General features: G+C 39.2%; 1 protein-coding gene across 1 annotated transcript in view; it reads right to left on the bottom strand.

The window, feature by feature from the left end:
• The window catches only part of plxdc2b (plexin domain containing 2b), a 93,816-nt gene that overhangs the window by 22,599 nt on the left and 57,343 nt on the right, over window positions 1–13,874 (bottom strand). Inside the window, exons 5-7 of the mRNA XM_080515010.1 lie at window positions 9,930–10,052; window positions 4,539–4,657; window positions 2,766–2,865 (exon numbers count right to left, since the gene is read on the bottom strand). Of these exons, the coding sequence (XP_080371136.1) occupies window positions 2,766–2,865; window positions 4,539–4,657; window positions 9,930–10,052 (342 nt within the window). The remainder of the gene's footprint in view (window positions 1–2,765; window positions 2,866–4,538; window positions 4,658–9,929; window positions 10,053–13,874) is intronic.

Below are 13,874 nucleotides of genomic sequence, written 5' to 3'. Positions count from 1 at the left end.
TTGTTCCAGCACATGTAAAGTTTTTAATTTCATAATGTTGAGTTAATAAAAACTCCATAAAACACAATTTCCATAGGCATGGTGACTGTCCAAACACAGTGAGGGGACTTCAGGAAGGGATTCTTTTTTTCCCTTTCATGTTAGCTTAACAAATGTATAACAGATCAGCAAATGTGCAAATAACATATTCCATCTTGTTATTGTCTGTTCGGCAATAGGCTCTATCGTGCTCTTCGTTTGTTATTCTCCAACTCCACTTACTGTTACCTTCCAGACGACAGAGCAATAAAAAACACAATAACTTTAGTTCTATAGCCCAGGGCTTAAATTGTAAATTGTAAACATATAGATTTAATGACATTAATGATCTAAAATAACAAACAGTGATAGGCCAGTTGTAAAACAAAACTCCAATGTTTGATAGAAATGGAAACATTTTCAATAGTTTCTGGGATGTTTTTTTATGTTGTATTCAGCCTAAAAGAAGCTTCTTTTTTTACTTTATTTCTTCAAAGACATTTGTTTCACAAAAAGTAATTAAACATACATTTGTTAACATTTTGTATTTGTATTTTAACAGTGTGGAAAACAAGAATGGTTGAGAGGATAGGAGCACAATGATGGAGATTATAAGATAATACTCTTTTTTAATTAATCCAACAAACGAACAAAAACAAAGTAGGTTATTGGCTGTAGTTGAGAAGAATGTGTCCCATTATTTCCAGAGAGCATCATATTTATACTTTTGGAGTTTTAAACTCAAAATCATGCATACTATACACTTTGAAGGAGGGATTCTCCGTTTGTATCACCATGAAATGCAACACTTCCTTTAGTCACATGGGATTCATAAATTAGTCAAGTCCAACATTTTATCAAGAAGAGATTTATGTTTGGCTGCTTCATCTCTACTTGAAGAATATAGCATCTTGTTTTCAGATCAAAGATCAGAGCAGAAAAATCAGAGCACACATAAGAGACATGATGTCATGTTCAACAGGACACTCTGGCCTAAATCTGCTTCCATTCAGGATTTCATCACTCCATCACAGAGCAGCTGGTTTCATCACACTGTGTCAGATGCATCAAAGACAGCTTTGGTTTATGAAGTCCGGGAGGACCGCGCTAACAGGTTCTCTATTCAGATCTCTCAGTGCCAGCCGTAACCTTATGGAAAGAGATGCCCTACACAGGCCGTCAGATGAGACAGAAAAAAGTCCACGTCAAAAGAAATCCCCCACCATTTCTATAGAACGGGTATCTTTAAGATTTGTGTTAGTCGCACCAAACTTACAAAACAATTATTATCACTACTGCTACATAGAGCACAAGAGGCCAAGTGGGGGATGAAAAAAAGCTCCTGAGATTTTCACTTTGACAAAAAAATGCTCTCCAACTTAAACACGCACCAGCAAAACACAGCGTAAATTACTGAATAAATCAGATTTGACAACTTATTATTGCAGCAGACTAGGAATCAGAGTCCACCAGAAGTCTGAGAGAGTTAGGATTAGATTAAATAAAAAAAAAGCTTTGAAGTATGTCTTGTATGCTTGTATTTTGCTTTTAGATTTAATAGGTCTAAATTACAGTAACTCTAAAGTCAATGGGACAGGCAGATCTGGAGCGGTGCCCAATGAGAAGAGGTGATGACAGTGGAAGCTAAAGCAAACCAGACAAGGCTGAACCATCATCAGGTCCACTCTTGAATATACCCTGAAGGTAGTTATGCTTTCATAACTACAGTTGCTATTGCAATGCATGTCAGCGTTTCCATTTCTGGAAAACAGTTTTCTATGATGACCAGAGGAAGATGCAAGCTGTAAAAAATAAATAAATGAATAAAATAAAATAAAAAATAACTGTAGTTTTAAACCAAGCAAATGGAATTCCTCCACTGGCTTGGTTTAAAACTACAGTGATATATATATATTTTAAAGTATGGAGCAGGGCTTGGGTATTGCTTGTGCAGAATACACACTTTTTTGTATCTATGTGAAAGAAGACAGTGAGAAATGAAAAGGGATAGAGGGAATATGGTGATAAATACTAATACATTTAAAGGGACTAGTTTTGATAAATAAGCTACAGGCAAGAAAAAAGATTTTAGCACCCAAAATCCAAAGACATCATTAGCGTCTTATGCTGTGGCCACAAACTGTGTTTTATGTCCTCAATCTGCACTTTGAAAGAACCTCCAATAGAAAAGAATCTTATCAAAAATATCAGCTCCCAACATGATGGTATGCTCAACAACATCAGCAAATCATTTCAAAGATGAGGATCTGAAAATAAAACACTGGAGTTATCCTGAAGGCTGAAGACAGTTGGTGTGGAATTATAATACGACGCAGTATATGTTTTTAAAATGTGTGCAAGATATTCTTTAAACATGAAAAAAGGGTTTTGATCGACAGATATATAGTATAATGTTTCCCCAAATCATACAAAGTGCGAAAATGAATGCCAATATTACCCTGAAGTTGGATATTTTAAAAACAGTAGCTCCAAAAATGCCACAAAGCTTTGTTTTGCATGTGATCTAATCTTAGGTCTAATCAATTAAGGTCATGATATCTTGCATGGTTTTGTACCAATTGGTGGGTTGCAATGCTATTTTTCTTATTATTTTCAAAAGCCTTGCAATGAAAACTAAACCAAGCCACATTTAAAATATGTTCAAAGTTGGCATATGGGTGAATACAGACGTTCCTTGCTTGTCCATGTGAAGGGATATAAGCCAGAGATTCATGTTTGAGACTCACTGGGTATCTGCTGGATCTTGTGGACGACCACGAAAGCATCAGACAGGCCCACCTTCACCGGATGATTGACAGAGCTGATCTGTGACACCTCAATGGGGATCTGAAATTGAAAAGTGGAAATCAATTATCGGGACAATGACAGTCTGGGACCGGCTGTGAACTGGTAACAGGCAGTCTGACCATACTGACAATCTCCCATAGGAATCTGCTGAGGCAATGAGCAGCTTCAGTCAGCATATGGCTATCTTTGGAGCCCAGAATAAACATTTCAAGCACAGATGGGACAGAAATAAGCAACAGCTTGGTGAAGACCGACTCATCTCTGGAAAAACACAGGATCTGACATCCGTGGTGTTAAAATCTGGCATTTTGACCGTGCACACCAAAAACACATATGTGCACAGTACAGTGACAAACATGTGACATACAAGGATGGATTGGTGATGGAAAAGTGATATGAAAGTGCAAAACACCTCTTGTAATATTTAAGGTTATGTAAGAAGTTGGATTTTGTGGAATGGTCGAGTTGGTCATTTTAAGCCAATAATAGCAGCGTAATAAAACATTTTGGCAGCCTTGAGATTAGCTCGCATGAATGTGTGAAAAGAACAAATTATGTAAAAGCCATAAAAGATGGAGCCCTGCTGTTATAAGAACTGCAATCATCATAGATCATTACTTAGTTATTGCAATTTCACACTCCTGGAGCAGTGTCTGCTGGATAATATTTTTCATTACCTCCTCTTTCTCTCCACTCAATTAAGTTGTTTTTCAATACATTCATGAAATGTGGAAGTGAACAGACACCTCTGGGCTCTGCAGTGACCCGAAACATTGTTACGGCTTAAAGCACAAGGAAAAACTTAAAATACAATCAAGTGATCTTTTCTCATTAGTTTGTGAGTAATGTTGGCATCAATTGTCTGTATGTCTATACAGAAAACACAAAAATACAGCTTTAAAAAAAAAAATGTGGATGTGAAAATAAGAAATACAGCTTTTTTATTTGAAATAAAAAAAAAACGTATGTATGCGTGTCTTGAAAAGCCATTATTTTGAAACAACTATTACTTGGATTCCCCGAACAGATCAGCGGCTCACGACAGGGCAAACACAGAGATGTTCTACCACATACACTCACAAATGCACCAAGAGGCGACGTCGGGTCACAAATAAATCTCAAACATGTTTTTGGACCCTGGGAGGAGACCCACACATGCCCAGGGAGAATATGAAAACTCCCACAGAAAGGCCTCATGCCTGGACTTGAACCTGGGATATTAGGGTTATTTTATTATTTTTGTCTGGCTGTGCTCAGATACAGGAACAAATAACAGATATTCACTCATACTTATTCAAACAACATATGAAAAGTGAGCAAATGACAAAACCCAGAAACATTGTAGAGAAACTACAGAAATTGTCACGTCAAGTCAAATGAAAAAAAAAAAAAAAAAATCTAACATTTATGCAGCAAAGGTCTACATGATTGCGCATAAAAGCAGGATTTTCTTCCAGGAATTTGGCGCTTACAAACTGAATGTCGTTTCTCCAACCTTGGTTCTGACTCTGGAAACAGTGACCTAAACCAGCCAGAGCTCTAGGAGTCGTCAAGATGAATTTAAACCTTCAGGAGGCCAAGTCAAGATTTGTGGCAAAGCGGCATGTATGACACAGTAATAAAAGCTTTACTCATTCATCTGGAAAATGACACAAAGTAATAAAGGAGAACGGGGGGGGGGGGGGGGGGGGGGGGCATAATTGATTCCATACTTCTTTATATGCAAAGACGATCCTGCCAGTGTTGTGCAGCGTGGCCTGAAAGGTGAAGCTCCCCAGGTTGTAGTTGTCCTGCAGGTGGACGTGGTCCCACTGCACCACCAGAGCAGTACCTGAAGGAGGGAAACAGAAACACACAGTTCATCGTCACATGCAGGACGACACAGAGAGAAAGGTGGATTAAAGGAGATGACAGCGATTACAACAGCTTGTGTCTCCTGTGTGAAATGAACTGCTGACCGGACAGGGAAGACCTCGGGGTAACGATGATGTGTGGAAAACGATCTGTTTTTGAGGGATTATACTTTGGCAGAGACTTCATTCCCCTGGTGGTTGTGAGGTGTGAGGTGACTGGCACTGATATGAAAATACTTGACTCGAGAAGAATGAAGCCGCAAGAAAACCAGAGGTTTTTTTTTGACGAAGCCGACTCAAAGGTGTGGCCGTTACCGTGACGGACTGTATGCAGCTCAGGCAATTTTCACAACATTGGTAGTTTCTCAGAAAAAATGTGCCGAATGACAGAATAGTAAATTACTTTTGCTGTACGTTGGAATTGAAGCTTTAACAGGGTTTCTTCACGAGAGAATTCAGGGGAGAAAACTTGTCTTTACCCAAAACATTTCTTGGAATATACCAGATCATCATGAGCAAAACTGCCCAAAGAAGAAAATATTTATATTATGAAACCTGTTCTAGTTCTGCATCATTAAGGGTAGTGATATGGGGGAGTGGCATTGGTAATAAGGGTTCTGTGCCCAACAGAAGCCTAAAGAATGCCTGTTAATTTTATTGAAATTATACTGAAGTGACTTGAGAACTCCATGTTGGGAGGTGGAATAAAGAATAGTAAGAGAATCTGCAATGTCATATATATATATATATATATATATATATATATATATATATATATATATATATATATATATATATATATATATATATATATATATATATATATATATATATATATATATATATATATATATATATATATATATAGAGAGAGAGAGAGAGAGAGAGAGAGAGAGAGAGAGAGAGAGAAGAGAGAGAGAGAGAGAGAGAGAGAGAGAGAGAGAGAGAGAGAGAGAGAGAGAGAGAGAGAGAGAGAGAGAGAGAAGAATGTGACACCTAGAATAGAGTTAAATTAATAAACACGTGTTTCATTATGCACTGATACATTCAATATTTTGTATAATTTGTTGTAGCTTAAAAAGTTGCTAAAATACCACTGTAATAATGACTGTAAAAATTCATGTTTAGGAGAATGTGATTAATCATATTTGGTTTGGTAATACAGCATAAATGTAAAGATTAAAACTTCAAATCAAAGATAGTCATAAGGAGGATTTGCTATAATATGGGAAATAACTGAAGCACCAGACTATATGTTGATTTACTGTGGATTCTGTTGAAACTATCGATATGAAAGCCGTTGGCCCCCAGAGTCAGTCATTTGGCTCTGTGCCACGGCAATAAAGGTTTGTTAACACAACCGATCAATTTTTCCATCACACAACCAGAGCGCCTCCATCCAGAGCAAAGCCGAGCTTTCCTCTTTCCTGCCGACAGTCTGGAGAGTCGAAGCCACCGGTTGTACCGGAAACCTTATAATAAATTACATGTGGTGTTTGGAGGGCCTCTTGCACTGGACATGGATATTTCATGTGTTGAAGCAGGAGGTTAAACTAGTATGGGTCGAGCAGTATTGGCATTTAACATTGTGGGACGAATAATATTTTCACAGCTTCATGACTGGAGGTTAATGGGACCGACACGCTGCACAGGGACGTATTAGCAGAGGACGAGAGAGGCAGCAGAGTGTCAACAGCAACTTATGGCAGGGCGGGTTCACTCAGTCAGCACAAGTTAAGTCTAATCTAAGTCTGCTTAAAATGTGTCGGGCTGAGGAGGGGGGTCTGTGGTGCTATCCGGGGCTTCCCAGCTAAAAATACAGAGGGAGTGAGGAGGCGTGGAGGGAGCAAACACCAGCCTTGTTTGTATTGCCACCGGCAAGCTTAACATGCTGTTTTAACTTGAAGCAAACAAAACAAATCCAGCCTGTAAGGCCAGCGTACCCTCATCCCGATGAGGGTTTTTATTTCTCTAGATGTAGTTACTCAATTTTTGGTTGTTGTTGAATTTACTCACATTTTATTCACCATGATTGTCACTTAGCCAATTTTCTAATCAGGCCACACTGAATTATTTAACACAAATCAATTTCTACTGTCAAATAAAATGAGGAGCATCTTTAAAAAATGAGAAAAATCTGAATACATCATTGTGAGAAAGAAAAACTAAGGAGTGATATAACCAGAGAAGCAACACAGCCAATATGGAAGGCTGGAAGTAACAGATAAATAGTACACGCATTATTATAATGAAGAGTACTATTGAAGTAATATTGTAAAATATGTCATTTTAGAGATACTTAAATACAAATCACACTGTCTAATCTACTTCACACATTTTAAAACCACAAGTTACTTTTGAGAAGGAATTAATCTTTAAAACTAAATGTTTAGAGCTCACATGTTTATTCTTCTAAGAGAGAAATACAATTGATTACCATTGTGTAATTTTTTATATGGTACATTGATTGTTTATGACATTTGAGATATTTCCACAGGGGAATTGAATGTCAGATATTAATTCAAATCTAGTAATAAAGTGAATGAAAATAGTGTAGCTTTTCAAAAGTCCCAGCAGTGCTGGTATAAGTAGTAAGGCATGACATAAGCTTATTCTGGACATGTAAACCAATTAACCATCATTAAACACCAAGAAAGAACAATCATTTCAGTCAAATAGTAAGAAAACAAAGCTGGTGTCAAATTAAAAGCAATTCATGCTGCTGCTTAGCAGATGAAGAGATGATTAAATGACTTATTTCAGAGAAACTGTGACCTCATAGGGTAAATACACTGTACATGTATTGAAACACCAACCGATGAAAATCTACTTTCTTGCAGCTCATTAAACTGCCCGTCAGCACACTAAGGGCTCCTTAAGCCATTTCGTTCCTCTGATAACAACACTGATATGTAGAGAAAGCAGTTTCGCTGCTGTGTTAGCCACTGATTGCAGTTTAACTAAAGAGTGTTGATAAAAACATCCTGAGAGGATGCCACTCAGCCACTTCATTATTCATACTTAGTCTCGCAGATCACTGAGTGGGTGAGCTAATCAGAGATTTGATCAATGCTACACACTTGGTGCCTCATGTGTCCATCACTGTGTTGATGAAATGACTGAAGTGGAACTGATGAAGTTGCAGATGGAAAAGTAGTAATTATGCACCGATGAGACACATGCAGTCACACCTTCCAGCTCACTTTGTGTCTTACGGGCACCTTTCGGCTCACTCCGCTGAGCCTGCAGAGCTGTCGGACTCACTGAAGTTACAATGAGTGTAAATGGACTCTGACAGCGAGTCATCTTAGTGGGGCTTATAAAACCGAATCTTTAAAAGAATTCTGCCATTATTTCTCCAATTTTATTCTCCTCAGCTGTGCTTTTCTTCACTTTGACTCATCAGAATATCTTCAATGACAAAATGAGTACTTTTACTATCAATCCTAAGTCAGGGGTGAATACTTGTCATTATTCTGTACCTGGGGTGGAGTGAGTCTAGCTTTGTAGTTCTGTGCCTGTCTTGATGTAATGAAATTGTTATTTTATCCACAGCTGCTGGTGCAGCAAGTTATAAAATTAACTTGTGGAATCAAAAATTAATGAATACTGGTGTGGCGCGATGGGGTATTTTTACCACGGTGCTGTCACTGTGCTCCCACTGGCAACAACAAGTCATACTCACAGTGCCGGGTGTTGAAAACAGTTCCCAACTCCAGAACTGTAAATTAACTGGAGGACAGCTTGGGAGGAGGTCTTCATTTTGTCTCGACTGATCACATGTATTCTTCAATCAACAATACATTGGTGGTCTAAGGATTAGAGAAGCTGGCTTGTGACTTAAAAGGAATAAATCCCTGGACTTGCAAGAGACTTCAGTTGGTACAGTGAAAACCACCAGTGTGGTCTCTTGGTACTGCTGCAGCCCACTGCTCCTAAAAAGCTTTTGTCTGAACAGGATAGGTTAAATACAGAGAAATAATCTGCCCAAGGGATTCAATGAAGTTTTGTTTTGGTGAACGTTTGAGAAAAAAGCTTCACGTGAGTCTTAAGCTCATTTCCGTCTGAATCTAAACTGAATCTGAAGGCTGGTCAAACAAATAAATGCACAATAATTTCCAAATGTTAACACTCAAACTTTTGCACAGTGGAAGAAACCGCAAGTACATTCTGAAAATGTTCACATTCAATTTTACTTCTATATATATAATAACAATCTGAAATCCTCAGAAAACAGGAGCCTTACTGCCTTTAGCATCCATGTTTTTACACAACTCAACATGGCACTAATGTGTTTCACTCAGTTCTCTTCCACAGTTGTACAAGTTCTCAGCTACAAACACCGTTGCCCTCTTCAGATCAGTTCCAGGAATCCGTGTTGTGTTTATGACCTCTACTCTTACTGACACAGGAAGGAAAATTAGGGACAGAAGTTACTTTTACTTAGAAAAGTCAGTTAATCTCAGCTATTTTGACACTTTACAAGGTCATGTCTCACAGGCCAGTTTTAACCCATGGCTGTCATTTCTCACACTTGTTTGTACATAACAAAAAATAAATAAATACTTTGAACACCTCATGACTGTGCTCAGTAATACTTTTCAAAATGGATACTCTGATTCCTCCTTAACATACGGCGCATGAAGCACTTGTGGACATTGACTGATGGACGGCGTACGGATGAGCAGGCGGGCTGAGGATCGACAGGCTGCCTGTTTGGTTCTAGTCTGATGAGCTCTGGAGTAGAAGGTCACACAGTTAGCCAGTGACTCCGCTGCAGAGGGATCAGACGACAGTGACGGACATGATGGATAACAACCATCATGGACCACGAAGGAAAGATGTGGAGATTGAGGAGGGGCATCTATGTAGTTTAAAGTGATTATGTAGAATATAGAGGCCTGTGAAGGAAGCTCCATGAAGAAAGGAAAAAAAAAAATGTACCAATGAAATTATATTTTTAAGGACATATTGGCTACTTAAAGTCTGTGTGGCTCTGGTACTTGTATATTTGTTTGCATGTTTTCTGACACGTTCTAATGAAGGAGATATCCAAGTAGAATATGCAGAATCTACACCAAAGCAGTGTAGAAGATTGATGGATATTGTATGAACCAACACATTTTTGCCATTTTTCTCAGTGGGAGGTCTAAATCAAACATTTTGCAGCCAGTTGAAGTGCAGATTCATGCCTTCCATTAAAAGAGACTGAAACGGATTCTGGCAGAAATTACTCATCAGGGGTATTACCGTTGTCAAAGTAGATGACGGTAGAGTTTCTGGAGACACTGGGGTCAAAGTTGGCCATGAGAGGAGCGATGTACTGTGTGGCTGTCAGCATGCGGTGGACCACGTCGCCAGTATAGATGAACCCTGAAGGAAAAAAAGAGACAAAATGCTGGATATTAGTGTTTCAGAAAATTGCTTTCACATATAGATTGTTGAGGATAATTATAATATAAGTTCAAAATATGCAGGCAGATTCCACCAACAATCTTCCCCAACCCCCAGTTCTACCTTTCCTCCATCAATAAAGCTATTAACAGATACAGTATCTATGAGGATGACAACAACATGTCTGCCCTCCAGTCCAAAGAGCGAACTCTTCATTAAACGACAACCATCGCTTCCCTCCCAGTCTCTGGTCCGGAGCTGGAGGCAGCTCCAGCTCGGAACAACCATTAATTAGCACTATTATCTTTGATCAAAAACAGAAGGACAAATCAGAGGGGCTTTAGAGGAAGATACGCCATTATGTGCAACACTCAGGGCTCTAAACCTCATGATTTATTTAAATTCCTCAATTGCAGTACTTTCCACAATTCTTATCTTCATCAGTCATGGTCATTAATGAAGAGACTGTGACAGTAAAAGTAACTTTGTGTTAAAGTTTCTGATTGATGCATTTTGTCAGAAACACAACGGTCCCACAGCGAGGAACGTGCTCAGACAACACAACCTGGAGCAACATCATTTAGCAGCATGTGAAGACAGATATTCCAGAAAAACAAGGAAAACACCTACGATCCATCAAATGAGAGCAGCCTTTGCATAAAAAAAACAACAAAAAAACCATTTATAATGATGACAAGAGAATCCAACATCTTAATGTCTTAATTTATATGCTGTGGTTAGAAAAAAAACCAGCTGCTGCTGCAGGATTTATTCAAGACACAAGGTATTGTTCTCACTTTGACTCGATTGTAAAAAAAGCAAAAGCAAAAATAGAATGAAAATCTCATTGTCATGTTTCACCCAGAACAAAGAGAACACACCTGACATTTGGGTCATGCAACATCGTGGATTCAAAGATTGAGCACATGTTGACACATTGAGATTATAGGATCAGATGTTGGATTAAACAACTAGAACGCATCGGCCCATTCTGCCTTGTATCAACTGGTCATACTGCTGCTGGTAGTGTGATGATGTGGGGGGCTGTTTGCTTCCTCACTGCCATTAGGAAGCTTGTCATGTTCTTCCAATTATGAGAGGCAACAGAATAAAATAATCAGGCACGCCACAGTGAAATATATCCCCTTTTAGTCTGATGTAGAGCAATATTGTTTAAGAGGCTGCAGAGGCATGGAGGCAGAAAAACCTCTGCTGAGAAGGAAAAGAATATTCGGGGGGAAAATGCTCATTGAAGCCAGGCTCATAAACCCCTATTCCATGTCACCATATGTCTCTCATACAGTGAGAGAGTTATAAAAACACATCTATCACGCTGGAAACCACAGGCAAACCTATACCATGAGGGAAATCAATCTTCTCCCAAAGACCTCTGTGCTCGGTATTACCTCTATATACAGCACTGTCAGCACTGAGAGCAGGAGAGGAGTGAATCAGATCTGACTTTATTTAGTCATGTGAAGTCACGACGGCAGAAAAATCCACCTTGCAGAGGAGTGATCGCGAATTAGTCCTGCAGGATGAGTTGCTGGCGTTACAGTTACTTTAATCTCGATCAAAAGCATCTCACAAAAGAACTCAGGCTTGAACATTTTTAAAGTTAGTTTAAGTGATGTATTCAATGAGACTAGATGAAATGACTCCAGTATTGAAAATATCTGTTAACAAAAAAGGTGCAAAACATTCTACACATTTACAGTATACTTTAAACGTGGTTTAAACCTATTAAAAAAGACATAATGGATAATGTAAACAACTCACAAAAAGATATATGCGCTTTGAGTGAAATTTCAGAATTAACATAAAAAACATGATAGCTTTTACAGGTGAACTTAATTTGACCTTCTCTTAACTTTTGAATGCACATCTCTAACTGCTCCATGTTTTAGTATTTTATGCACAACTTGATGTTTTCTAACAAGAAGCTTTATGGCAAAATTCACAACAGGTGTTTCATCATGAATCAATCAATAAATGTCTTTGTTCAATTAGATTTAGTATTTAGCCAGACTTTCTCATTTTACTGTTTACATTTTTGACATCGTGAGACCAAGAACACACCGAACAACTTATTAACATTACCATCAACAACAACACTATCACTGAAGCTTCATGCAGGATTTTCTCAGATGCAAGTGTTCACTGAGTGGAAGAGTCACACAAAGTCATAGAAGGGGACGTCCTTTGGCCATGTCCTATACTAATGACCACTTCTTTGTGAACGGTGCCCTGTGGAACTGGATGATGGCTGCCACTCAACCTTCAGGAACAATTAAGGGAGATGAGAGGCCCCCAAGAGTGACATCAGACCATTAGAAACCTTTTACATCAGCGTGGCCTGCATGCAAGACGACCTGCAAGGGTACCTGAACACACTCCCAGGCACAGGCGTTGTCTTGCATGGACCAGGGAGCATTAACGCTGGGCGAGGGACCAGACGTCATGGAGAGCACTCTGCATCCATCAGCCTCTGTTGTCACCGGAAAAGTGTGGGCAGGAGGGTCTGGTCAATACAGAACTGCCCCGTTGTGTTGTTGTTACAGTGACACCCCCCCCAATAACGTCATTAATCCAGTCATTGTGCTCCTGCATGAACACAGGTTTATTTCGTCTTCATGGACGATGATGCTCCAGCTCGCCGAGGTTACCTCATGATTGAATGGCTGATGGAGATGGGGTTACCTCAAAAGGAGTAACTTACACTTTCTCCAGACCTGAATCTCATAGAAGACCTCTGGGATCAGCAGAGCCTCTGTGTAGAGGCTCATAGCTCAGTGATTTCCTTGTCATCATAGTTTTAATATTCAGGTTAAAACAACGTTTTATCATGTATCACGAATGAATTAAGAACAATGAGCGAATGAACTTTAGCTTCAAATATGTAAAAAAAGCCTTGTATAACTAATCTAAAAATCTTTAGCAGAAACGGCACAACGGGGCAGATAAAAGCGTTCAAGTTTTGTCACAAAGCATGAAGTACAGAAAGAGCCAGGTTTGTTTAGTCTACCTCTGAGAAAGCACAGTGAATATAAACGCAACGGTGCGGCTAAACAAGGAGCAGTATACTTTCTTTTATCTGACGCTCCACATTCCATCTCATCTCATATTTTGCCAACATCCAACTCAAGCATGTTCTCATGTCTCCCTGTCATTCTTTTGGCTTCACTTTCAACCTCTGAAAATAAATCCCCCAACCGAAAACATGCACACACGCACACTTCGCCTATAGCCTGGCATCCAAGGTTTTTTTTCTTCTTTTCTATAATATACAGCCTTTTACTTTCCAGCAATCCAACCTATTTGACAGTTTAAAGAAAATCAGACAGCTCGATACACTAAAGAGGTGCAGGCTGCAGGGCACTCAATACAGAAGCAACTCATTCATTATGGACGGCAATTCGAGCAGAAGGGTACTGGGCAGAGCACAATGAAAACCGCGGGGAGACAGCAAACAGACGAAGGAGAAACTAGATGGCGTGATCGAGGTAGGGAAAGTATTTTAGGAGGGTGGGATTGTGCAGGACGTTTCTGTCTTGCATGTCTGTGTGTTGCCTCTCACAAGACGTGGATTGTGTATGTCCAAGAAAAACATGAAAGAGAATTAACAGTCCCGCCAGACTAAAGCTTCAATTTATTAGACATTGTGTTTAGACAAGGTCTTTGTTCCTTCAGACAGAGCTTAGTTTAACCTACAGGATATTCTCTGTTTTATTGGAGATGTTTGGAGCTCACAGGAGTCAGGGCAGGGTCTACATGCACACTCACTTTTAATTTAGTAAACAT

The sequence above is a fragment of the Blennius ocellaris genome (assembly GCF_963422515.1).
Source record: "Blennius ocellaris genome assembly, chromosome: 19".
Taxonomy (NCBI): domain Eukaryota; kingdom Metazoa; phylum Chordata; class Actinopteri; order Blenniiformes; family Blenniidae; genus Blennius; species Blennius ocellaris.
Note: the sequence above shows the minus strand (reverse complement) of the source record. Positions and strands in the feature narration are given on the sequence as shown.